The 25,078-nt window shown below is 31.9% G+C and overlaps 1 protein-coding gene and 1 non-coding gene across 3 annotated transcripts in view; one reads left to right on the top strand and one right to left on the bottom strand.

Annotated features, from left to right (window-relative positions):
* Cwf19l2 (CWF19 like cell cycle control factor 2) overlaps window positions 1-25,078 on the bottom strand; it is a 92,767-nt gene that overhangs the window by 51,567 nt on the left and 16,122 nt on the right. For both annotated transcript variants that reach the window (XR_013090271.1, XM_076843805.1), the window contains exons 6-10: window positions 22,655-22,748; window positions 17,443-17,558; window positions 15,397-16,055; window positions 4,302-4,392; window positions 2,990-3,082 (exon numbers count right to left, since the gene is read on the bottom strand). Coding sequence is in view for 1 of the 2 variants with exons in the window: in XM_076843805.1 (XP_076699920.1) it covers window positions 2,990-3,082; window positions 4,302-4,392; window positions 15,397-16,055; window positions 17,443-17,558; window positions 22,655-22,748 (1,053 nt within the window). In the remaining variant the exon portion in view is untranslated. The remainder of the gene's footprint in view (window positions 1-2,989; window positions 3,083-4,301; window positions 4,393-15,396; window positions 16,056-17,442; window positions 17,559-22,654; window positions 22,749-25,078) is intronic.
* Trnaa-ugc (transfer RNA alanine (anticodon UGC)) lies at window positions 6,995-7,067 on the top strand. Its single transcript has one exon. It is a non-coding gene; the product is annotated as a tRNA-Ala (tRNA).

Genomic DNA, 25,078 nt, shown 5'->3' with positions numbered 1-25,078 from the left:
TCTTGGTATTTACCCAAAGAAATAGAAAACTTACATCCAAGCAAAATTTTTGCAGAGATATTCTGAGCAGCTTTATTCATAATTGCAAATATCTGGAATCACCAAGATGTCCTTCAATAGGTAAATGGATTAAAAAAATGGTACCTATCAACCATAAATTTTAATGCACCACTAAAAAGAAATGAACTATCAAACCATGAAAAGACATGGAGAAACCTTTAATGCATTATTATTAAGTGAAAGAAGCCAGCCTAAAAAGGATACATACTGCATGGTTTCAAGCATGTGACATTCCGGAAAAATAAAACTATGAAGAACAGTAAAATGATCAGTGGTTGCTAGGAATTTTGGAATAGGGAAGGATGAATAGTTACAGCACAAAAGATTTTAAGGAAATAAAAACAATCTGTATAATATTATATTGATGGATACATGCCATTATTCATTTGTCCAATCCTGTAGAATATATAATAACAAGAGAGGACCCTAATGTAAACTACAGACTTTGGAGGATTATAATGTATCAATGTAAATTCATCAATTATAACAAATGTACCAGTATGGTAGGTGATGTTGATAACAGGGCACACAGTAAATACATAGGGGTAGGGTTCTCTGAGAAATCTCTATACCTTCAGCTCTCCTTTGCTATGAACCTAAAACTGTAATAAAAAAAAAAAATTAACTCTTTTGTCTTCAAGGTTTCAAAAGAGGAAAAAGTTGCAATCTTTTAAGAATATCAGGAAAAAAGGCATCATAAAAGATGTAAAGACAAACACTGAGAAGTTGATAAGCTTCAAGAGGATGATATTTATGAGACAAATAATATACTACATATTTAAACGGCCAAAAGACATGTTATCTGTGTGTAAGCAGCCTCCAAGATAAGGCTGGAAATAGGAGATACACTGTGGAAGACCTTGTATTTAATTTGCTTGGCTCTAAGAAACCAATGAAAGCTTCATAGTACAAAACTACTATGACTGCGGGATTGTTGAAAAAATTAACTGGGCAAAAGTATGTAAGAGAGACTGAACAACATATCTAATTTTAGCTATCCCTCATTATTCCCTATTTTTAATCATACTTGTAATTTCTCATTCTCAGTTTCTATATCTATATGAGAATTTTTTAATAATTTATTTCAAAAACATTAGCTCTTATACCCTAGGGAAAATAGCAAATTTCATAAACATACTCTTTGTGCTATTATCTAAGTCATTAATAATCTTAGCCTGAAGTAAATTCTATGGAACTCAACATTCTAATCTCTCTATGATAGTAAATTGTGTAAATTAATCTTTGAGAACAGTTCTTTAAAATCACTATAAACCTTATCCTGTCTTAAAAGTGACTCTCCAGCTACGAATTTTATCTTTTAGCATCAAAGAAGTATCATGAATATATAAGTACTTTTATTGATTTAAATATTTTCTTCATTTACTTTTTATGTCTGAGGAAGTGTGCCTGCCTCAGTCTTTCAATTTACAAAGTTGTGCTGATGACATGAAGTACTTAAAGGAATATTGTGAAAACTAAGTGAGTTAATTCATCTAATCTCTCAATACTGTATTGCATCAATCTCAGCCCTTCAACTTCTATATACATGATTATTTCATATAACATTGTGAATTTAAATGCTATTATGCTAATAAGTACCAAATTTCTATCTGCATTTTAGGCTCCTCCCACTATCCAACTGCCCACTCAATATCTCTACTTTTTCCTCATCTAAAGAGTATCCAAACTCAATATAACTGAAACAGGCCTCTATCTTCACCCCAAAACCTACTGTTCCTTTCTTCTACAACTCAAATAATGGCTACCCTATTCTTTCAGCTGCTCAAGCTAAAGACTGCTTTGTCTCCTCTCTTTAGTCATTACCCATCTAGTACATCCCAATCTAAACCATCATGAAAATAAAAATCCTTATATCTCTCCTTTCAAAATAAAGAGAAATACACACACACACACACACACACACACACACACACAATCACTTCAACCCATCTCCTTAGCTACTACTTTGGTCAAAGTTACTATCATTTTCTTATCTATATTATCGCAAGAGCCTACACCTGAACTCCACCTTCTGCCCTTACTCTCATTTGATCTATTTTTAACACAGGCAGGCCAGTGCTATCAAAAAATACTCTCTGCTCAAAAACCCTTAATAGTATCTCATCTCAAACAGCATAAAACCTCCTTCCTTACTATATTTTTTTCAAAATCTGACATGATCTGGCTTCCCACAGTCTCCAACCTGAATCTCCTAATCTTTCCCTCTCTCTCATTCATTCCACTTCAGTAGCACTGATCTCCTTGCTGTTCTTCCTACACATCAGACAAATTATATCTTAGGGCCTTCTAATTCTCTATTACCTATACCTAGAGAGCTCTTCACTCAGATACACAGACACACTCCTTCACTCATTTCCAATCTTTGCATCAATGTCACTTACTCAATTAAAATTGGCCCACGTACTCAACCTGCTCAAAATCTCCACTACATTCCACAGAATGTATAATTTCCTAATATGTTGTATCATATTTTTAGCTATTATTTTATTGTCTCTCCATTTCTACCAAATGAAAATACCATGCAGATAAGTGTTTTTATCTGTTTTGTATTATAGATGAAGAACAAGAACAAAATAATTTGACTTGTATGGAATGGATATCAATTGAAATCTCTAACTCTGTAGAAAAGAATTTATGGATCAGTTTGACTTACATAAGGTCAAGCAACAGAGTCTAAAACAAAAACAGCTCTCCTTGGTCCCAGGTCTAGGCTTTATTCTAACAGAGAAATATTGGTGAAATGGAAGAGAATGCATATGAAAATAAAATTAAAAAAACAAGTGAACAAATATACACATATAAACACAGACACAGATACTAACATATCTCAAATTAAAATATGGCCACTGAAAATTAATAATATTACACAAGGTAATTATATGCTAGCAAATAAACTTTTATTACTTACCTCTACCCCAGATTTTTTTAATGATATCTGTGTTTCAGTTTCTTTGAATTTATTTGCCTTTTCAAGTTGGGCTTTAAGTTGTTCAGCTAATTCCTTCAAAAAGAAAAATAAGCAAAATAGTTATGCTATGTCATTTAATTCTTCATTACAGAATTTTATATAACAGAAAACAGCGTAATAAAACCCTATGTAACCAATAGTGAATTTCAATTACCAATTCACAGCCTAATACATAACATTTTAATAAACTTATTTCAGTTACAAACTTCTCAAGTACCTATGGCATTTGTTTACAATTTGAAGGTAAACCATTTCAAAGACATACATTTTGAGGGAGACAGGATAATGAAAGAAATATGTAACCTCAAGAATGAAGTTTTTATAATTCCTTAGATATTAAAGCTTTCAATACTTAAAAAATCAGTTACTTGCTATAAGGAAGTCATCATGACATTTAAAATACTGTTTTCTTCATTGTTATAAGTAATATGATAAAAATTATGAATATATTTCATTTTTACTCTAAAAAATTACTATAGAAATTTATAAAACACCTAACATAGAAAACAACAAACCATAAACTAGGAAATTAAATAATAAATTTATGTGACTCATAAGATCAATTAAAGATCACTTAAGTATTTGAGTTTAAGATGAGTGCACACACATTACCAAAAGTGAATCTACTGTGTCAGAGAGTAGAAAGTTCTGCTGTTCTACCATGTGCAATAACACAAGTAAGTACAATAGTACAACATTCATAATGAATGAATGAATGAAAACAGCTCTTATCAAATCATCACTATTTCTATTTCATTTGAGGTAAATCAATCTTAAACATATTACAGAAATTAAATGAGTTAAACTATACAAAGTATCTAACACAGTATCAACTACATACATATCACCTTAAACTTTGAATAAATGAATTAATCACCTATTTAAGATTTCAATTTTTATGTTCTAAGTAAAATGGTTTTGTTATGAGAATTTTTAATAAATAACTAAAAATGGGAAAGAAAATAGTCATACCTTTAACTCCTCCAAATACATTCCATAATTACAAGAATATAGCAAACAAAAAAGTAAATAAATAAAAATTTCAGAAATCTGATAGAGAAAGTAGATAATTTATTTATAAGATAGTACTATTTCTAGAAAGGTTTAAGAATTTCTTCAAGGAATAAATAAATAGCAGTTATTTTCAAAGTCTGCTACATCCCCACTGCTGAGGAATTACCCAAATTACTTATAAGAAGTTAAATATTTAATCACTATCCTCCAAAAAAAAAAAGATATTTAAGAGTCTTACCAAATTCCCCATCATCTCTGCCTTGATAATTCTGGCACCCAACTTGTTTTTCTCATCCATACTCAGGATGTGGATGGACTCATCCTTCGGACTGCCATTTGAATAGAACAGACAAAGAGCAAATGAAATACAGGTGCAACTCCAATATTATTTTAACTGACCTCAACAAAGTATTCAGAACCTATAGGAGATCATGACTCTAAGGTTTAAAAATTAGACTCAATGTGCTACTTAATATTTCAAGGTTCTCTGTCACAAACCCATGTTGGCTTATGGCAGATATAATAACAGGAAAAAGTTCCAGTAACAATGAGGTAAATGATATGAAAATCAACCATTCTTCATTATTTAATATTTCCATACTCACTGTAAAAAAAACAAATACTAGAATCAGGCCACAATTCTACACATCTTGGCAAAAGCCTATTATTCAATGTAATATTATTAATACTTTAAGATACTAATAATCTGGAAATGATACTTTTAGCCATAGTCAAGAATAAAAACAATAATCACATTTTCTTTTTCAAAGCCAGTCCAGAATTAGACACAGAAACTAAAAACTGAGGTCATATGACAAACCAATACTATAAAAGCTTCATAAAAGAAAAGAGAAAGTTCCAGTCAATCTCATATTCCCCCAGCTTACTGCCTTAAGAAAGATTCAAGGTTGCAGGACAGGGAAGGTAGACCCAGGCAGAACCCAACAAAAGGAGAAATAGCTCAAATCCAAGAATTACAAAGCAGCCACTGTTACTGAATAAAATACCTGAGGGGCGAAAGAATTCCAGAGAGTTCACCTGAGTATTTAGGAAGGACAGTTTATACTATAACTCTAGTATAAAGTTCATATACCATACAGGAGCAGATATATATAATATAGCAACAAAAGAAATGAAGTGGAATTAAAAATATTCAATCCAAAAAAATTAAGAGAAAAAGAAAACAGATGGACAAATAACAAAATTACAGGTATGAACCTAATTACAGGTTACAAATCCCTAATCAGAAAATCTGAAATTCCAAGTACTCCAAAATATGAAACTTCTTGAGCACCAACATGATACCTCAAATAGAAAATTCCACACCTAACCTCATATGACAAGGTTGCATTCAAAATGCAGGCATATTAAAAATATTATAGAAAGTTACCATCAGGATATATATACAAAACATAAATAAATGTTATATTTAGATTTGGGTCCTATCCCCAAGTTATCTTATTATATGTATGTAAATACTCCACAATAAAGAAAAAAATTCAAAATCAAAAACATTCCTAGTCCCAACCATTTCAGGTAAGGGATACTTATCTGAAATACATACAAAACATCAATCAAGATAAACCTAAATCACAAAAACAGTCTCAATATATCTAAAATAATAATAACACTATAAATCAATGGTCTAAACACCTACATTAAAAAGCAGAAATTTTGTATAGATAAAAAAGAAAAAAACAGCTATAAAAATGTTTTTATAAATATAAAGATATTAACCTTTATATTATTATTATTATTATTATTATTATTATTATTATTATTATTATTATTATTTTGGTGGTGCTGAGGATTGAACCCAGGGCCTTGTTCACATGAGGCAAGCACTCTAACAACTGAGCTATGTCCTCAGCCCCCAAAGTATAAAAGGATAAATATGTTAAACACAAAAGGATAGAAAAAGATATTCAATGTTAATATTAATCAGTGTGGTGCACATCTGTAATCCCAGCAGCTCAGGAGACTGAGGCTAAGTAAACTAGCAAGTCTCTGTCTCTAAATAAAAATATTTTTTAAAAAGGAGCTGGGGATATGGCTCAGTGGCTATGCATCCCTGGGTGTATGTGCGTGTGTCTGTGTGAATATAAAACCAGGGACTTAAAAGGATGACTTCATAAGAAAAAGGGTTGACACATGAAGAGTTCATATGAATCCTTAAATGTCTATGTACTTAATAACAGAGCTTTAAATTATATGAGGCAAAGACCAACAGAACTGTAATAAGAAAAAAAATACAAATTAAAGTTGTATATTAAACATCTCTCTCCCAATACTTCACAGAATAAATAAAATCAGGAAGAACATGGAAGACTTGAATAACACTACCAACTAAATAATATTATAGACATTTAAAAATGTCCAACAATATTAGTAGATGTTCTGGTTGGATCTGAACATGCCCCAAAGGCTCATGTATTTACGGTTCAATCTCCAATGCAGCAATGGTCGGAGGTGGGGCTTTTGGGAAATGTCTGGATCATAAGGCCTCCGATCTTATCAACGGATTAACCTATTGATGGGTTTATAATTTGATGTCATTATTGAGAGGTGGTGAAAACTGTAGGAGTTATAACCTAGTTGAAGGGAGTTTATACTTGGGGATTAATCTTGTCCCTGGTCCCTTCCAAACATACTTCCTACTGTGAGGTGAACAGCTTTCTTCCAGCACACCCTTATCTCACCTCAGGTCCAAAGCAATGGACCTAGCTGACCATGGACTGAAATCTCTGCAATTGTAGCCAAAAATCAATCCTTCCTCCTTTAAATAGTTTTTGTCTGGTATTCTGTCACAGAAATTTTAAAAAACATAGAAAACACATTCTTTCCAAGTACATACAAAACATCAATCAAGATAAACAAACCTAAGGCACAAAATCAGTTTCAATGTATCTAAAAAAAATCAGGTCATAGGGCTGGGGTTGTAGCTCAGTGGTAGAGCACTTGCCTTGCATGCATGAGACCCTGGGTTCGATCCCCAGCACCACATAAAAAATAAAGATATCGTATCTATCTTCAACTAAAAAGCTACTAAAAAAAAAGAATCAGGTCATATAAACTATGTTTTCTGACCACAATTAAATTAAATTAGAAATACTTAATAAGTATATCTGAAAAATCCTCAATTGAAAACTGAATAGCAAATAACCAGTGGGTCAAGAAAGAAATCAATGGGAAATAAAAAGTATTATGAACTGAACAAAATTACAAATACAATACATTGGAATATGTAGGATACTGCTAAAGCATCATTCCAGGAAATTCTATAGCAATAACTTATATCAAAAAATTATATTTAAGCCTACATCTTAATTAAAGTCAAAGTAAACAAAACTTAAGAAATAATAAAAACCAGGGTAGAAATAAATAGAAAGCAGAAAAACAATAAGGAAACTCAAGGAAGCCAAAATTTGCTTTCTTAAGACAATCAATAAAACTAATAAACTTCTCGCCTCTGATTAGGAAAATAAATACAAAATGTCAACAGAAAAATAAGAGATAATATCACTCACAATTTAAGCACTTTACAAAAAGATAGGCAGATGGCAAATAAGCACTTAAAAAGATGTTCCACATCAAGAGTCATTAGGGGGATACAAATTAAAACTACAAGATACCATTACACAACCAGTCAAAATCAAAAGACTGACCATTCCAAGTTCTTATAAGATAAGAATATAAAGATCCTGGAACTCTCACACCCCTCATATTGTTGGTAGTAATTTTAACCAATAAAACCACTTTACAAAACAGCTTAGCACTTTCTTAATATTTAAACATACAAAGGCCATATGATCTAGCTGTTACTTTCCTAGGCAATTACCCAAAAGAATAGCATATGTACATGAAAGTTCAGAGGAGCCTTGTTTGTAATAGTCAAAAACCATAAACAATCTAAATACACATCAACAGGAGAACAGATAACCCAAATTGTGGTATATACAACAATAGTGTAGTACCCATGGACCAAAAAATATATAAACTATTAATACATGTACTAACATGGATAAAGTGCTACTAAGAAAAAGTCAGACTTCCCTCCTTCCACAAAAGAATGCATAATGTATGATCTCATTTACATAATACTTTAGAAAATGCAAATATGTCTATAATGAAAGAAAGCAGATGGATGGGAGCCCTGCAGTAGAAGGTGGGATATGGGGAGAGACAGGAAGGAAAAAATTATAAAGGGCACCAGGAAATGTTTAAGGGTGATGGTTTCATGAGAACATACACATTTCAAAACTTATTGAATTACATTCTTATATATATGCAGTTTATAAAATGTCTGTTACACCTCAGTAAAGTTACTTTTAAAAATATTCAAAGCAGAGAAACAGTTAAAAGCTGAATATATCATAATCAATGACATAATCTCAAATATAAAGGATTTATCTATATTACCAATTCAGTTTTCTTAACCTATTTTATTGAAATTCATCCAGTTATGTTCTCAATATACCCTCTTAGCAAAGAATAGCAAAGTTCATATTTGCAATGATTCAAAAATTGGCCTAATAACTCTATGTGGAATTTTAAGTAGCAAATTTCTTGTCATAAAAAAGAAATCTTTAACATGTAGCATTTAAGTTTTTTTAAGATAATATCTTTGCTATAGAACCCATTTCCATAACATATTATCCTTCCCACCATGTTCTTTCAGTCTATATTTTAAAAAACAATTAAAACAAACAGTAGGGGCACTGCATTCATGTGATCAGAAGAACATTAAAACTTTTTATATGCCTCTATGGGTTGAGTCATTGCTTGTATAATTAGTTGTACTTTCATAAAGAAAATATTTTCAGTACTTTTATTCAAATTAAATTGAGGTACATACAATTTTCACTGTGTTATAAATATAATTTATTGAATCTGGAGCAACCCAATCATATTTCCATAAACTTCTACTTCCTAAGCAACTTGCAGCCTTTCCTATTCAACTAATTTTCCAAAATTCTTTATCTGAGAATTTACTGTTACAGTATTAGTGATATTTTTATATGAATAATGCAAAATAAAATAAATAACCACAGGACACATCCTTTCAAAACAGAATTAGTCCAATTATGCCCCCATGAAGATGGCTTGCTCCAGGGTCTGCCTTTCAAACTCTCCTGTTTCCTAAGTGACAAATTTCCTGGCTGCTTTTCCATCTACCTTTTCTGCTTTTCTTCGGTTTCCAAGAACTCAAGTACCTAACCAGATTTTCCTTCCCAACAAAGCTGTCTATTCATCCATTTTTCATCTCAACAGCAATCAATTGAGAAAATCAACTGAGAGAAGGTAAAATGGATAAGAAGGTAGTTTCCCCATTATTTCTCCCTCTTCCCTGTTATTCCAAAAGATGCTTATTTAAATCCAGATATAAAGGACAATTTTACACAAGATCTCTTACTCAGCTCAGTCACTCAAAAAGTAAACAATCTTGCAAGTAAGCTTAATTTTGATAGGATCAGAAGAAGGAAGGACAAAATTCATCCATCAAGTCATTTCCTTTTTTTGAAGTGCAAAGTTTTAGGAATATTAACACAAACTACTATATCTCATGTGTCAATAAGGAAATAGATTCGTTCCTACTAATACACTAAGTACAAATGAAAGTGAAAGACTTTCAAATTCCAACTTCCTAATGCAAAATTTCATGAAGCACTCAAAAGTTCTTTATGCTAGTTGCTTCTTTCTTGATCATAAATGGGAAATCCTTCTCAGTACTATGAGAATAGAAGTTTTGGAGTCAAATTCATTCTCTGCCATTTACTAGCTTTATGAGATTAGATAGGTATCATAATTTGTGACTATAAAAATCAAGAAAATGATTAATATCTATCACAATTAAATGCAGAAATGTATAGAATTACAGTAATTTCAATAATGTAACAAAATTCCAAATACCTACCTTGGTATTCAATAATCATTAGTTCCCTTTGCCACTGACAGCCAATTAACTGAGTCACAGGAAGATTCTCCAATCACTCCTACATTCGCCATGCTTAAAATTCAATGGCGAAATCTCTTCAAGAAAAGATTAAAAACTAGAATATCTGGAACTATGCACAGATATGAAGTAATCAAATTTTTTCAAGAGACCACAGAATTAAAAGCTTCATCACTGGGTCATGAATGCCAACTCAAGCTCTCTCTCTCTTTTACATTCACTTTTTTGATTCAGAATTTCTTGTCTCTCAACTATAGTTCACTGACCAGTGCATTTGCTTCAAATCTGTTTCATTTCTCAATCTAACCTTCACAGTGCTTTTGGAATCTTTTAAAAATCCAAGTCTTTTCTATTTAAAATCCTTGTGATACTTCTTTATCACTCATAAAATGATGTCCGACTTGTAAGCATGACTTCTGGAACAAGGTGTACAGGCATCTTCCTTGTATACTTTCTCCCATATGTCTTCCACTTAACCAAATTCTACAAATCAGAGGGAAGCTACCATATGCTAAGCACTACATCAGGATCCAGAGAAACAAATCAGAAAGAGATATACCCTGCTCTCAGAGCTACTTTATCACAAATTCTAAAACAAATAGTCAAGTACACTATGCTGTCTCATACTTCCAGTTTCTTCAAGTTGATTGCCCTTTCCCAACAGGTCCATCCTTCATAAAGACCTTACAACTTTGTCTGAACAATCTTACCAGACCCTGTTGCCACTATTATTATCCTGCCCCTAATATTATCCCACCCCTATGTGTAATAACTATAAAAGCACAATACTTAACACCTGTAACTTCAAGTATGTACCATATTTGTTTAGTTATCTATATGACTTCCTCTCCTAGAATGTGAGTTCCTTGAAGGCAGATACAATGCCATAATTATTTTTGTACCGTGAGATCTAGGAAATAAAAATATTCAGTGAATATAAGATAAATGGCAAAACGAATGAAAGGGATCCAACTTAAGCTTCAAGGCATATATTTAAGGCAAAAATAAACACTCCTTAACACATAATTCAGATACATTTTTACAAATCTGAATGAATGAAAGAAATAGTCTGTTCTCAATCTTTCAGTATCCAAGGATCCTTTAAGAGAAATGATAGGCACGGGGACAAAGCATTTAGAGTAATAGTGTTCTAAAAGTTCATCAAAATTTGGAGGTAAAAATAGAATATAATTAATAACAGTCATAACAATGAGAGTACATTTCAATTGTGTGAGCTGTTTGTGAACCAAACTGTCACACTGCCTTTCTCTTCCCACCTGAAGCTTCCAAACTCCTGTGTTCCTTATAAGGACCTAGAGAATCACGAACATTCTAGGGGATCACATGTTGAAAAACACTGATATAAGTCACCAAGAAAGAATCTTCTCTGTCTAACTAGCCACACTTTCCTCTTCTTTAAAACATTTCTACCCATGGCTAATCCTCCTACTTGGATGAATAAACAGGACCCATATTAATAACCTCAAGGATCTTGCTCAATTATCAACTCTATACAGAGCTCTTTTCTAAAGTAAAACTGATTTTTTCCATTAAAATATAAACATGTTTAAGTATCTACACCTCAAAGATAAAAGGGGTTGAGGGAGGTACTAAATTTAACCTCTTCACTCACATATACTTTCTATCTCTGCCAACTTAAAACCAGTACTCAAATTTAGTCTACTGAAATCTGGCTTCTGTATCCTTTCACAATGAAAATGTTCTTGACTGAGTTGTCAAAAACCTCTTATTATTTATCCAAGGACACACCTTTGTGATTTTACTTTACTCTTCCCTTTGTTGAAAAACTTTCCTCTCCCTGCCCTTCTCAGGTTGGAAGCTTAAAGATTTAATCAAGCACTATTAGTCTATCCAAAAGCCACCAAGTTTCAAGATAATAATAAAGAATAAACTCTTTCCTATGTTCTCTAAGCATTTATAGAGATGAGCAGATGCTTTAAAAGAAACATAACCATAATATCTGCAATTAGTCTAAACCCAGAAGTCCCAAGCTTTAGTATGTTCCTGGATTACACCTATAGTGCACACATTCCCATTAGAACTTACTTCTAAAAAGTAAATTACCTCATTAAAATATGTTCTTTAAAATATATGTACACACACATTAACACTGGCTGAAAACTTTTCAGGAAGCAGTAATTGAAAGAATTCTAGACTAATGATATTTCAGAAACCTTGATTATATTGCAATTATTCTTCTCCTCCTGATAGTGTTCACAGATCTCTCTTTAATTATTCTTTTCCTTACCACTGATTTTCATATTTTCTCCCCTGCCTGAGGATTTTATCACTATACTCACAACCTTGACAACATGGAATCTTTCTCTTGCACTTCTGGGATATAAAAGCAAACTCTGCCAAGAATAACATCTAAAGGTTAAGGTACTAAATGGGTTAATTCTGATCAAAATTTTAAAATCTTACTTAAGGACATCTAGTTAGGTTTTTTCCCCTACTACATATTACTCTAGGTTTCAAACTCCTAAAAGTATTTAGCTAATATATTTTCCAACAAAAGAAAAATATATCTGTAAATATATTTCATTCCAACTATAACAAGTTCTTAACTACCTGGGCAATTATTGGAAGATGTTTTCCAGCCATTTAAAATAATCACAGAACAAGGCATTGTGGCGCAAGCCTGTAATTCCAGCAACTCAGGGGGCTGAGGCAGAATGTGAGATTGACTATTCCAAAGTCTGTTTTTATAATAAACTCAAAAGTATTTTCTAGGTCTAGTGAAAATGCTTTACTTTGGGCAGTTAATCTTTTTTCTTCTCTCTTATGCCTCTATTTGGTCAACTTCTCTCATATTCTACCAACATAAATCTCACTAAGGTTATCAATAACTTTTCACAATTAGTGTATAAAAGAAAAGTGTTTTAATTCAAAGCCAGTTTATGGTTCTCCTTTAACCCTTATTTGAAAACCATGCTAAATGGATATCAGAAGATACTGAATCTAAGTTTTGCAAATAACTATATAGTACTTTTAACAGCAACAATAAAAATGTGTACAGGATACTATACATTTTCATATATACTAACTCATGAGGTAACTCCATGAAGTTGTTTATATTACTTTGTTCTAAGTCAAGGAAAGTAGCACAAGAAAGTCAAGTGTCAATACCTTTTAAAAGGTCACAGATCCAGGAAATGATTGTTACTTACAGAACTGCCAGATAAAAAACACGACACCAGTTAAATTTGAATTTCAAGTAAGCAATGAAGATTTTTTTTTCTCATAAGTTCAAATATTGTAAGAGAATTATTATTTTTATTTACTAAATCTGGCAACCTCAGTTACATAATATTGTGCAAGTCATAATCTGAGTTCCCTCAATTTCTGTATCTGCAAATGTAAGGCTCAGACTATGATTTCTTCTAGTTTCAAAATCAGTTCTTTAATTTTTTTCTAATTCTAAATGTCATTGTTTCTAAAACTCCCTAGTATTCTATCATTTTTTAAGTAATTCAACATATCTCCAAGATAATATTCAGACAAATTAATAGCCACTAACAATTCTTCACTCAATCTTTTTAGCACTCTTCAGAATCCTATCTTGGTTTCTTAATATCACTCTATAGGGCTGGGGATGTGGCTCAAGCGGTAGCGCGCTTGCCTGGCATCCAGGTTCGATCCTCAGCACCACATACAAAGAAAGATGTTGTGTCTGCCGAAAACTAAAAAATAAATATTAAAATATTCTCTCTCTCTCTCTCTTTAAAAAAAAAATATCACTCTATAAGCTCAGAAATTGTATTTCCTTTCACATAAATGTGGAAAATTCCTGGATTGTTTTCTTCTCCTCTCCAGTCACTCATGGAATTCACTGAACACCTCAAACCCTTCTAACATCAAAATTAACAAATCTAACAAAGAATTCTGCTTTCAGACCTCACCCTCCAAAACTGCTGTTATTGCATAATTCTATGTTATATTTATCAGAAGCTAACAATTTAAAGAGCACATACAAATATGAGGCAATTAGACAACCAGATAGAGTTACTTATAGTAAGACTGCACTATATACTTTGCTTAGCTGTTGTCACAGAAATCAAGAACCACAGATTGCCCAAATGCTAAACCAACTCAAATCATCATCAGGAAATAAGACTCATCCCACCACCAACTGTGGAATAGAAACAGTCTACCACTCAAGGCACCTGGAATGAAGCCTGGGCAATTATATATTCATACATCCACAAACATTCTCTAATCTTTGCCACATACATGCAGTCAACACAACTGGATTTCTCCTTCAGTTTCCAGGAAGGAAAGCCCCAATCTGAACTAGAGCTCATTTTACTGGGCTCCATCACTTGGTCCAGACTTTGCCAGATCCCTTCTACTAAAAGTCCCACAATGTGCTCACAATCCATACTTCACATGAGTCAATAACAAAAGCAATTTGCCAGACTTACCACCACTTACCACTTACAAGTCACAATTATACCTCTTACTAACAATGGTTTCTATTATTTCCTAAAACTTATTCTCTTATTGTCTTAACTGATAGTATTTTAACATATTCTAATGACCAATAAAATATGTCACTTTATTGTGTAAGTCTGTCATTATCCTTTGAATACATTTTTGGATTTCTATCACCAGTGGGGCCAGTTCCATGTCTAAATAAAGTTTGTCTAGATCTGATACCACTCAATATGTGCTTCTTCATCTTTGGATCCAGTCCTATACAATGGCAATGGATACAACAAAAATAAAACCAGTAGATGCTACTTTCTTAATCACTATGGATACCACTACTGTCCTATCTTAAATTGCACTTTTAAAGTTCTAACATCACCTTTGAAATCCATCAATTCCCAAAGTAAATTATTTCCTTCTCGGTAAAATAACTCCATAATTCACAGTTCCCACTGCAGGATCTTTAGTATAGCTTTGTAACTTTGTATTTGGGCCATAGCAGCAAATTTTACTTCCGTCTCCTAGACCTCCTTGACTCATGTAGTTATGGTGATTATTAACTTAATGATGGGGTAATTTCCTTAGGAAATAACAAAGTAACAAAATCTACCAAAATGTCTTCTATAGCACATTTACTTAAAAGAATAACATTCATATTTTTAAATTATAAAAGCGACAAATTTTGAGCAACTTATAGCTACTGAATTATTTTAGATCCCTGTTAAATAAAACTGTGAAATTAAATGCAATCCATAAAACAAAACCACTACATTGTTAAATCTACGTATTTTATCTTTTCCATCAATTTAAGAAAGAGGATATCATACTCATGTCTAATTAACAAATGACATTCTAAGGAACAGTTTAGTTCTTTGGATCCTCAGGGTCTTAATATTAATATCATCTTAAAAAACAAATGATAAAATACCCAGCATATGTAGCCTTTGTATCCTGCAAATTTTTTCTCATTGGAGGGTCATCACTCAAGCTCTCAGTCTGTAATTTTTCTCTCGTGTCTCCTGAAACGTGTTGATAGTCAATGCTGCTACTAGTTTCCAATGCCTTTTGATTTGAATATTTCTTCTCTTCTTTTCTCCCATAAGATGAACTCCATGATGTTAAACTTTCTTCACTGTTCTCTGTGGGTTTTTGAAAACCACAATGCAAAGCACCCTGAGTCACTAATGCTAAAGATGAACTAGATGGCTCAAAATTTCGTCCCTTGCTGTGACATGACAGTTCTTCATCATCAGTGGGTCTTAAAAATTTAGGTCTCAAATTTCCAGAAGAGAGCTCTTGGTTTTGCCTTGGGTTGTATTCTCTTCTACATGTTTCTAAAGACCCAGATCTCTCATCTTTTTCATCCCCACTAAATTTATCTTTATTGTTATTGTTTGTGATCTCTGTTGTACCATATCTATCCCTTGAACTTTTATTGTATTTTATTAAGTCTAATTTTTTATTTTCTTGACTATTTTGTGCTTTATCTGAATATGTGGGCTTCCTCCACCGTTCTCGTCTAGAATCTTCTTTTTTGGAGGCAGTTTTTTCAGCTTCTTCTAATTTTGACTGAAATAATTCCATTGACTACAAAGGAGAAAAATAACATATTGAAAGTTATAAAATGCTCACTGATGTTTTACCCACGTCATTGGCCATGAACCACCGCCAAGTGGCACAATGAAAGAAAAACCTACCAAGGTAAGGGTAGACCCAAATAATCAATCCTACACTAAAATAAATACTAAAAAGAATGAGAAAATACAGAAAAATTACCAAAATAACAAAAAAAAATCTCAAAGGGGACACTCTTAGACCAAGTGGTCTATACTAACAAAGTCTAACATATAATACAGAAGACATATAACTGGTAATCAAGATTCAGTTACTGTACTGCTAAAACATAAGAGACTCATAAAAAAGGAACATTACAAGTACAAGAAGTAAAAAACTGTGTATCCAAAAAAATGCCCTGAGATACTGAAAAGAATAGAAAGTGATAAAAACCAAATTAGCCTGGGAATTCTTTAAAGTTTAGGAAATGACAGTAAATAAACATAAATTATAGGAAAAAAGAAACATGCACAATTGATTCTAGAGAAGTTAATGCGTGTGCACTGTTATTTCCAGAAAAGAGAAAAGATGAGGAAAGCAAAGCATTAATAAAAAAAAAAATGTATGTAAGAAAATTTTCCCAGTTGATTTTCTGGATCAGAAGGGCTCACCTAATAGTGTTGCATGGAAAGAGAAAAAAAAGACTTGTATATTAAAAATTCCTAATTTGTGAATCTACAAACTCAAAAATAAAACTTCCTTCACAAAGACTATACCAGATGCATATGTATGAGCATGTACACAGAAGAGGGTGGATAGATAACACATTACCTACAAAGGAAAGAAAAATAAGTTGGTTCTAAAATACTATATACTAATGCATGGGCATGGTTACATCATTCTAAGAGTATACACATTCTAATACTTTTTTTGAGTATTCGCAATTGAACCCAGAGGTTATTATTTACCACTAAACTGCATCCTCAACACTTTCTAGTTTTCATTTTAGAGTGTGTATATATATTTTTCTAAAAAATAAAAAAACAAAAAAAAAACTCTGGATAATGCCAAAAGATGGAAAAATACTAAAATCTGGAATATACCAAAATTTCAAAAGTGGTTATCTCCAGAGGTATACTGGGAAAGCTCTTCAGCATTACTTAATTTTCTCATAATGATAAAATATTATTTTTACATTAAATAAATACAGATTTAAGTCTTGCATTATTTATGTCAGCAAAGATATGCTACCCAAGTTTACAGAATAATAAAAACGCAGAAGTTACTTCAGCAGTACAAAGATAAGAAATTTAATATCAATTCAATTCAAAAGTGTGTCATAGCATAAAACAAAGTTAAACCACATAATCTTTTATATAATTATGAAAATAGCACATATCTTCTTAATTCAGATACCTACCCCATATCTTTCAGCTACAATATCCTCAATTTTTTTATTTTGTTTTTCAGCTTGTTCCTTCATTCTTTGATAAGACTTCTTTAGCCAGCTTAATCCACCATCCTCCACTCCTGAAGCTAAATTCCAATAGAAAATTAGAAAATGTTTGTTATACTTTTTAATGAGGTTATTATCAAATTAATTCTGACTTATAAAGTATAAAATTAAATATTTTTTCTTCAATATGTAAAAATTATAACCACATTTAAATTTCAACATATATTTGAGTGTGTACATATGCAAGCTACAGAGTTTTGCCAGTTGGAGAAAGGAAAAGATAAATAATAAACTAAAGAATAAAAGTAAAACTATCCTCAGGAAAATTACAATTTAAGAGAAAGAATACAAAAGTGTATAAATGCAATAAAGATAATATGTAACAACTATTATGTAAAGATATGCAGGGTTATACAAAATGATAATAGTTAAGGATTACTTCTAACTAGGAGGTCAAGAAAAATTCCACAAACTAAGTTTAAGAAATGGGTTGAATTTCTATAAAAAAAAAAAAAAAAAAAAAAAAAGAAAAAGCTAAGAGTACAAAGGGCACTCCCAGAAATAAGGACACACACAGAGGAGAAAAAGCTACCTCAGAGACACAAAAAGAACAAACAAGTCAGAGAAGAAAATGCTGAAATTATACTAAAACAAATTGTCCTACTTTCATCATGATTACCAACTATGAACATGTGAATGCCCTCAATGAACTTTATTAAGCTGTTTACATTTCCTACTCTTTAGATCTGTGTAAAGAGAAAATCAAATCAATTACATAAATCAAAATTCTGGTCCTGATTTTCCTTGCCCTCAAGTGATACTTTAACATCACTCCAGGTCTATAACAAACAAACAAACAAAAAAATGCATACATACAGATTCCACAAGACATGTACAAGAATGTTTACAACAAAACAATCTGCAATAACTCCAATCTGGAAACAACCCAGGAAATATCCAACAATAAATGAAGGAACACATAAACTATGATACAGTCATAAGATACATAAACAGCAAATAGAATGAATTAACTATATTCGTAACACTATGGATGAATCTCTTTTATCTGTAGATAAAAGAGGATGGTAACAAAAATGTATGCAAATGATTATGGTGCTAATATCCAGGATAGTGATTTCCCTTTGGTAACAAGATGCTAATAATGTTTCTTGACCTGTGTGCTGAATACATAGATGTTTTCATTTTGTGAAAAGCAACAGTCTGCCGTACACTTATGGTTGTATACTCACTTTCCTATGTAAGTTAGACTTTAAGGAAAAAAAGAGAGAAAAAATGATTGTAATCCTCTAACTAAATCTATTTAAATTACTTCTATCATTCAAATCTCAACAGTTTATCTTTATTAAGCAATCGCTTCTAAGATAATAATGTGGTCTAGGGATTAAACCTAGAGGTGCTTAACCACTGACTCACGTCCCCAGCCCTTTTTATTTTTTATTTTGAGCTGGATATTGCTAAGTTAATTAGGGCCTCACTAAGGCTGGCTTTGAACTTGAGATCCTCCTGCTTCAGATTCCCAAGTCATTGGTATTACAGGCATGCGCCATCATGTCTGGCAATCTTTCTTTAAAGGTCTAGAATACTTTGTACTCTAAAACCCAGATCTCTAGTTAACTCAAAGATTTCTTTACATTCAAAAACTTATTCTACTTTTGATCTTCTTTCTTATGTATATAGTCTATAAATTCAAAATTAATGGGGCAACCATTCAAGGAACTTAATCTAAAAATGTAATCTATACAGTGATAAGTAAAAGAAACCCACAATAATGAATATCATTATTACTATCCCAGCTTTATAATTAAATTGTTTACTCCACAGAATCATCTGTGAAATCAATAACATGTAGATGGGCACAGTGAAAATACCATGAAAAAATCACCAACATACTAATAAAACTCAGAGAAAACTATCTGAACTAAGCTAAAACGGCTTTCATTTCTCTGTTTCCACTTATCAAGAAAATCTAATAGAATAAACACTTTCAGCTAATTTGCTTGTGAATTAAATCCACAATTTTAGAAATATCTATGTAATATCATCACCTTTAGCTGATGTATATTCAATATCAAAAGTGCTGTTAATCTTATGATTAGGATGCTATCATTAAAGTATTTTTAATAAAAGAAAACACCAAATTTATTATCTACAGAGTACACAAAAATACTAACTTACAGCACCATCCTCAAATTCAATTAATATTTAATGAATTTTTATCATTAATATAAAAAGTTGCTAAACACATTAGGATATAAAAATATTCATAAGGCTTGGTTCCCATCCTCTATGCTAAGATGAAGATATATCAAATAATTACAGTATACGTATTTACTGATATGCAGCACTTAAAATTTATATCTCAAATTTGTTTTCTATAGTAAGTCAAAAATTATGTTTCCATCATACTTATAAGTTATATTATTATAAACAGAACACAGTCAAATGAATTTAGGCTGTGTTCCCATTTCTCTTTAAAAGATAGGCTAATAGAGATTTAACAACAAAGTATCAGAAGACCTAGATTTTAGTCTTGCCAGTAAAACTGAACAGTTCTAAGATCAACTGCAAATCATTAACTTCTTTGGACCTTAGCTTCTTAATCTGCCAAAAAAAAAAAAAAAAAAAAAAACAACGCAGCTGAATAATGCCACCTTTAAAAATCCTTCCAACTCAAAGATTCTATCAGCCAAAAACTGGAGAAGGTAAAAAAAAAAAAAAAAAATCAATAGGAAAAGCAAAATCACAATAGAAGTGTTGTAAGCAAGAATTTCTACTAACTACATTGTAAGAAATGGTCTCCTAAAGAATGTAGAGTAATGAATGGATTAAAAAAATGTGGCATATATATACAACGGAATTTTACTCAGCAATAAAAGAGAATAAAATCATGGCATTTGCAGATAAATGGATGCAGTTGGAGAAGATAATGCTCAATAAAGTTAGCCAATCCAAAAAAAAAAAAAAATGCTGAATGTTTTCTCTGATATAAGGAGGCTGATTCATAGTGGGATAGGGAGGGGGAACATGGGAGGAATAGATGAACTCTAGATAGGGCAGAGGGGTGAGAGGGAAAGAGAGGGGGCAGGGGGTTAGCAAGGATAGTGGAATGTGATGGACATCATTACCCAAAGTACATGTATGAAGACACAAACTGGGTGTCAACATACTTTATATACAACCAGAGATACGAAAAATTGTGCTGTATATGTATAATAAAAATTGTAATGCATTCCGATACATTTTTTTTTAATCAATTGAAAAAAGAATGTAGAGTAACTAATCCAGAACTAGAATCAGAATTCTGGGTTCTCATGTGATGACAGGGAAATTATCTATCCATTCTTAGTTTCCTGAGCTATAAAATTGAGACAATAACATCTACTCTGCTTTCCTTTCATGGTTACCATGAAAATAAACTGATATATAAGTGAGCCATATAAACTCTAAAGTTGCACAAAATTCTCATTACTAAATTTTCTTTGTATGAACTTTTAAAAATCGTTGAGTTTTCCACTTAATTTTCTCTAAAGATTAATGAATTAATTATTGAAAATATGGCACATTGAACATTACCAAGACTCTTGATATAATCTTCCCAAGACACTTAATCAGAATAACTGACATCATCATCCATTGATTCCTATATTCTAGATATTGTACTATTTCTAATTTTAACTTCCCCAAAACTATATAAGATAATTACTATCATTATTCCTTTTAAAGATAAATAAACTGGACTCAGAAAGATCAGTACACTTTCCCACAATGACAAAGCTAATAAATGGAACTGCCAGAATTCTAATTCCAAGTAGAATGATTCTAAAATCTGAGTCCATAAGAACAACACTGTGTCACCTTTACCTCCCTAACATCAATACCTCCTTAATACTAATGTTTTAACACTTCCAGGTGCCTTACAGTTTTAGCCCTGCCACAAATCTAAGTAGAAGGATAAAACTATCATAAGCAGTAAAACTTGCAGACTGTTTTTTCTTTGTTTTATCATAATTATTCAATTGCAGATAATTTTTAAAACTAAATTTCCCTGGGAGCTGAGTCTGAAGGCATGATTTGAAAAGGAAGGAGAAAGGCTCTCCAAGAGCTTTATATAAGGTCACTTTCCTCCTTAATCATTCTGCTGTTTCTACCAGCTAAAAGCTACTACCTAACGCAGAACTCCAGGTCTTCTATACCCAGTGAAGTTAAGAACCTATTGACTAAAAACAACAAAGACTGAGTTTGCTAATTCTAGGTTTCCCCCAAAGATAAATTTATTGACTGTCTTGACACTAGAGATGATAAAAATCCAGATCACAAAATTGGGCTGGGTTAGCTTATTGCTCCCCAAACTGTTTCTATAAAACAGTGTTTCAAAGAGAACCTTGTTTAACTACAGTTATTATTACTTAACCCAGCATTCAAAAAGTTAAAAATAAATTTATAATTACTAATAACTTTAGTTAAATTGCCGGAAAAAAAATTATAAAGGAGCCTATAAGGTGGCTCTAAGGATACACACATAAAATATAAAATAATTTAAACAAATAGCCAAAATGAAAACGAATTATGTATACAAAGGAAGAAAACTTTCTACTAATAAAATATTAAAATGAAAAAGTAACATAATTTACAACACTACTATTATACGCTGGGCTCACTGTAATTAAATAAACTTTTCATTGAGTTATCAATACAACACTTGATAGTCATGTAAGTTCTTTTTAATTATATTACAAAGTATGCTTATGTGACACAAATATTTTGTCTCCATCTGCTGGAAAATAATAGCACTCAACATTATTACAAATTTTGTGGCTGCTGGCAAAATAGAAATTTCTAAAGATATAAAACCAGATGTTTGTTTACATACTATTTTAGTGAAATTTCACAGACACAATACTTTTTACAAAACACATGAATTGTATTATTACATACTCACAGAATCATACTTAGCATTAGCACATTTGAAACAAATTCATACATAAAAGCATTATAAGACAGGTATAAAACTGAGTACTAATGATTTAAATAAAAGACTTAAAAAGACTGCAAATATTTTATCAATGCTTTGCTGCCATGTAAACTCAAGTCTTTGCATTTGAAATACCAACTTATAAGAAATGCCTATGTGTCAGCACCCACAATACAGAGATACCTTTAGTAACTGATGACATACTACAGTCTTCTGATGGAAGACCTGTCCCACCATCCTTCCAATATGGATTCAGTTCTCTTTCTAGCAGTTTGGACTAGAAAAAAACATTTTCAGAAATTAGAATTTAAAAATAAATCCACCACGAAAGAGTTAATAATAAATCTGAGACAAATCATTTAAAGCACTCTTAAGACACTGTTCTGTAATTTGCAGGTCATAATGTTTAAATTTACATTCATTCAATGTTTTAATTGAATACCTATCATGTTTCAGAACTGCATTATATATAGAAGATATAACAGTCGATAATACTTATTTGGCCCTGGCTAGTTTATACTATAGTGACGATATGGTCAATAAATAACTGATACATGCTTTGAAGACAGAAATTCAGAGTACAAAGGCCACGAAAGAATTTAAACCTCTCATACATTAAAGGATCAAAGACTTCCTAGAGGAAGCATTATGTACAATCTTAGACCTAAGTACATGCAGAAATGAGCTAACTTTTCTTTTGAGGGGAATGACGGAAAGAGCATAAACATGCTCCAGCATGTTCACATTCATAAAACCATAGAGAAAGAAAATACACATCACTTTCAGGAACTTAAAGTAATTCAGACAAGCTAAAACTCAGAAGTGTGAATAAGTAGTGAAAAGAAATTAGATTGGAGGATAATCAGAGACTACAACACATGAGCTATTTTGAAATGCTGTTTACATTTTTGCTGGGGGCAATGGTGTTACACAGAGAACAAACTGATCTTGGCACGAGGAAAAATGAGAAGAGCAAGATTACAAATCCAAAAAAAAAAAAAAAAGATTACAAATCCAGTCAGAAGACTGTGGCAGTAATCCAAGCAAGAGATGATGGGAGCCTGTGTTCCAAGCACTATATCAGGCCCAGGGGCTATAAGGAATAAGACAGGTGCTGGGTCCTTAAAGATATTATGGTCTAAGGAAAGGGGAAAGACAATTAAGCAACATCAATACACATAAATGCTTTGAAAGCAAGGAAGCTATATAGAACTACATACTGATGACACAAACTTAACCTCAGGAAATCAGAAAATGCTTCCTATAAGAACTAATAATGGCAACAGGATGGAGGGAAATGGAAGTGTTGAATGTTAGAGATTTCAGTTTCCCAAAATGTGAACCAACCAGACTGCTAACAACAAAAATGTTGGATAACTTTTTAAATGAGCTGACAAAAAAAGTAAAAAATCTTGAAAGGACAAATTTAAGTTAAAGGTTAACTCAGAGGAATAAACAAAACCAGATTTGATTTCTTACATTATCTATAGCAAAAAATTCATTTCCCTGTTACTTTCTATAAAATCTCTCAATATCTATCATCAAGGAACTTCTTCCAATATTCTTATCTAGATACTCAAAAACATAAACATCAGATACTTGACCTGATTTTTAAAAAACTAGAATTACACACTGAAAAGGACAGCTGACAAGAGTCTAGACAAATTGTAAGATACTATCTGGAAATGTATAAATGATAAAAAGCTGAATATATAAGGAACTTCCACAAATTAGTAAGAAAAAGAGAAACAACTGTAGTAGAAAAGTAAGCAAAAAACAAACAAATCACACAAGAAAAGATCTCTCTAATAGTAAGGAGATATAAAATATATAAAAATATGTAACATAATATATAAGTGGTTTTTAGTCAGCTTTTTTGCTGCTGTGACTAAAGGACCCACCCAGAACAATTTTAGGGGAGGAAAAGTTTATTTAGGGGCTAACAGTTTCAGAGGTCTCATCCATAGACAGCAGATTCCATTCCTCAGGACTCAAGGTGAGGCTGAACATCATGGAGAAAGAGTGTGGCGAGGAAAGCAGCTCACCTGATGCTGAGGAAGGAGAGAGAGAGACTCCACTCTCCAAATACAAAATATATACCTCATAGCCACGCCCCCCAATGAACCACTTTTTCCAACCACATCCCACCTGCACCCAGTTACAACTCAGGGATTAATTCACTGATTAGGATAAGGATATTACCCAATCATTTCTCCTCCAAATCTTCTTGCATTGTCTCACACATGAGCTTTTGGGGGACACCTCATATCCAAACCAGAACAATAAGCATACAAAAACAATGAGATACTATTTCTTACCCATTAATTAATCTCAAAAAATTGTTTGATAATTAGAGATACTAAGTATTACAAAAGAACCATACATTGCTGAAGCTATATAAATTGTTATAATTTCTTTGCAAATATTTGTAAAAGAACATAGGTGCATACTCTGTACTTGAGCCATTCGACTCATAGATATGTACCATGAAGAAATTCATACATGTATGCATAAGAAAATACATACAATGTCCTTTGTCGCAGAACTGTTTAGTGAAAAACAATAAACAATGTAAGTGTCCATAAGTAAAGGAATGAACATTTACAG

Source organism: Callospermophilus lateralis, chromosome 2, assembly GCF_048772815.1.
Source record: "Callospermophilus lateralis isolate mCalLat2 chromosome 2, mCalLat2.hap1, whole genome shotgun sequence".
Classification (NCBI taxonomy): Eukaryota; Metazoa; Chordata; class Mammalia; order Rodentia; family Sciuridae; genus Callospermophilus; species Callospermophilus lateralis.
Note: the sequence above shows the minus strand (reverse complement) of the source record. Positions and strands in the feature narration are given on the sequence as shown.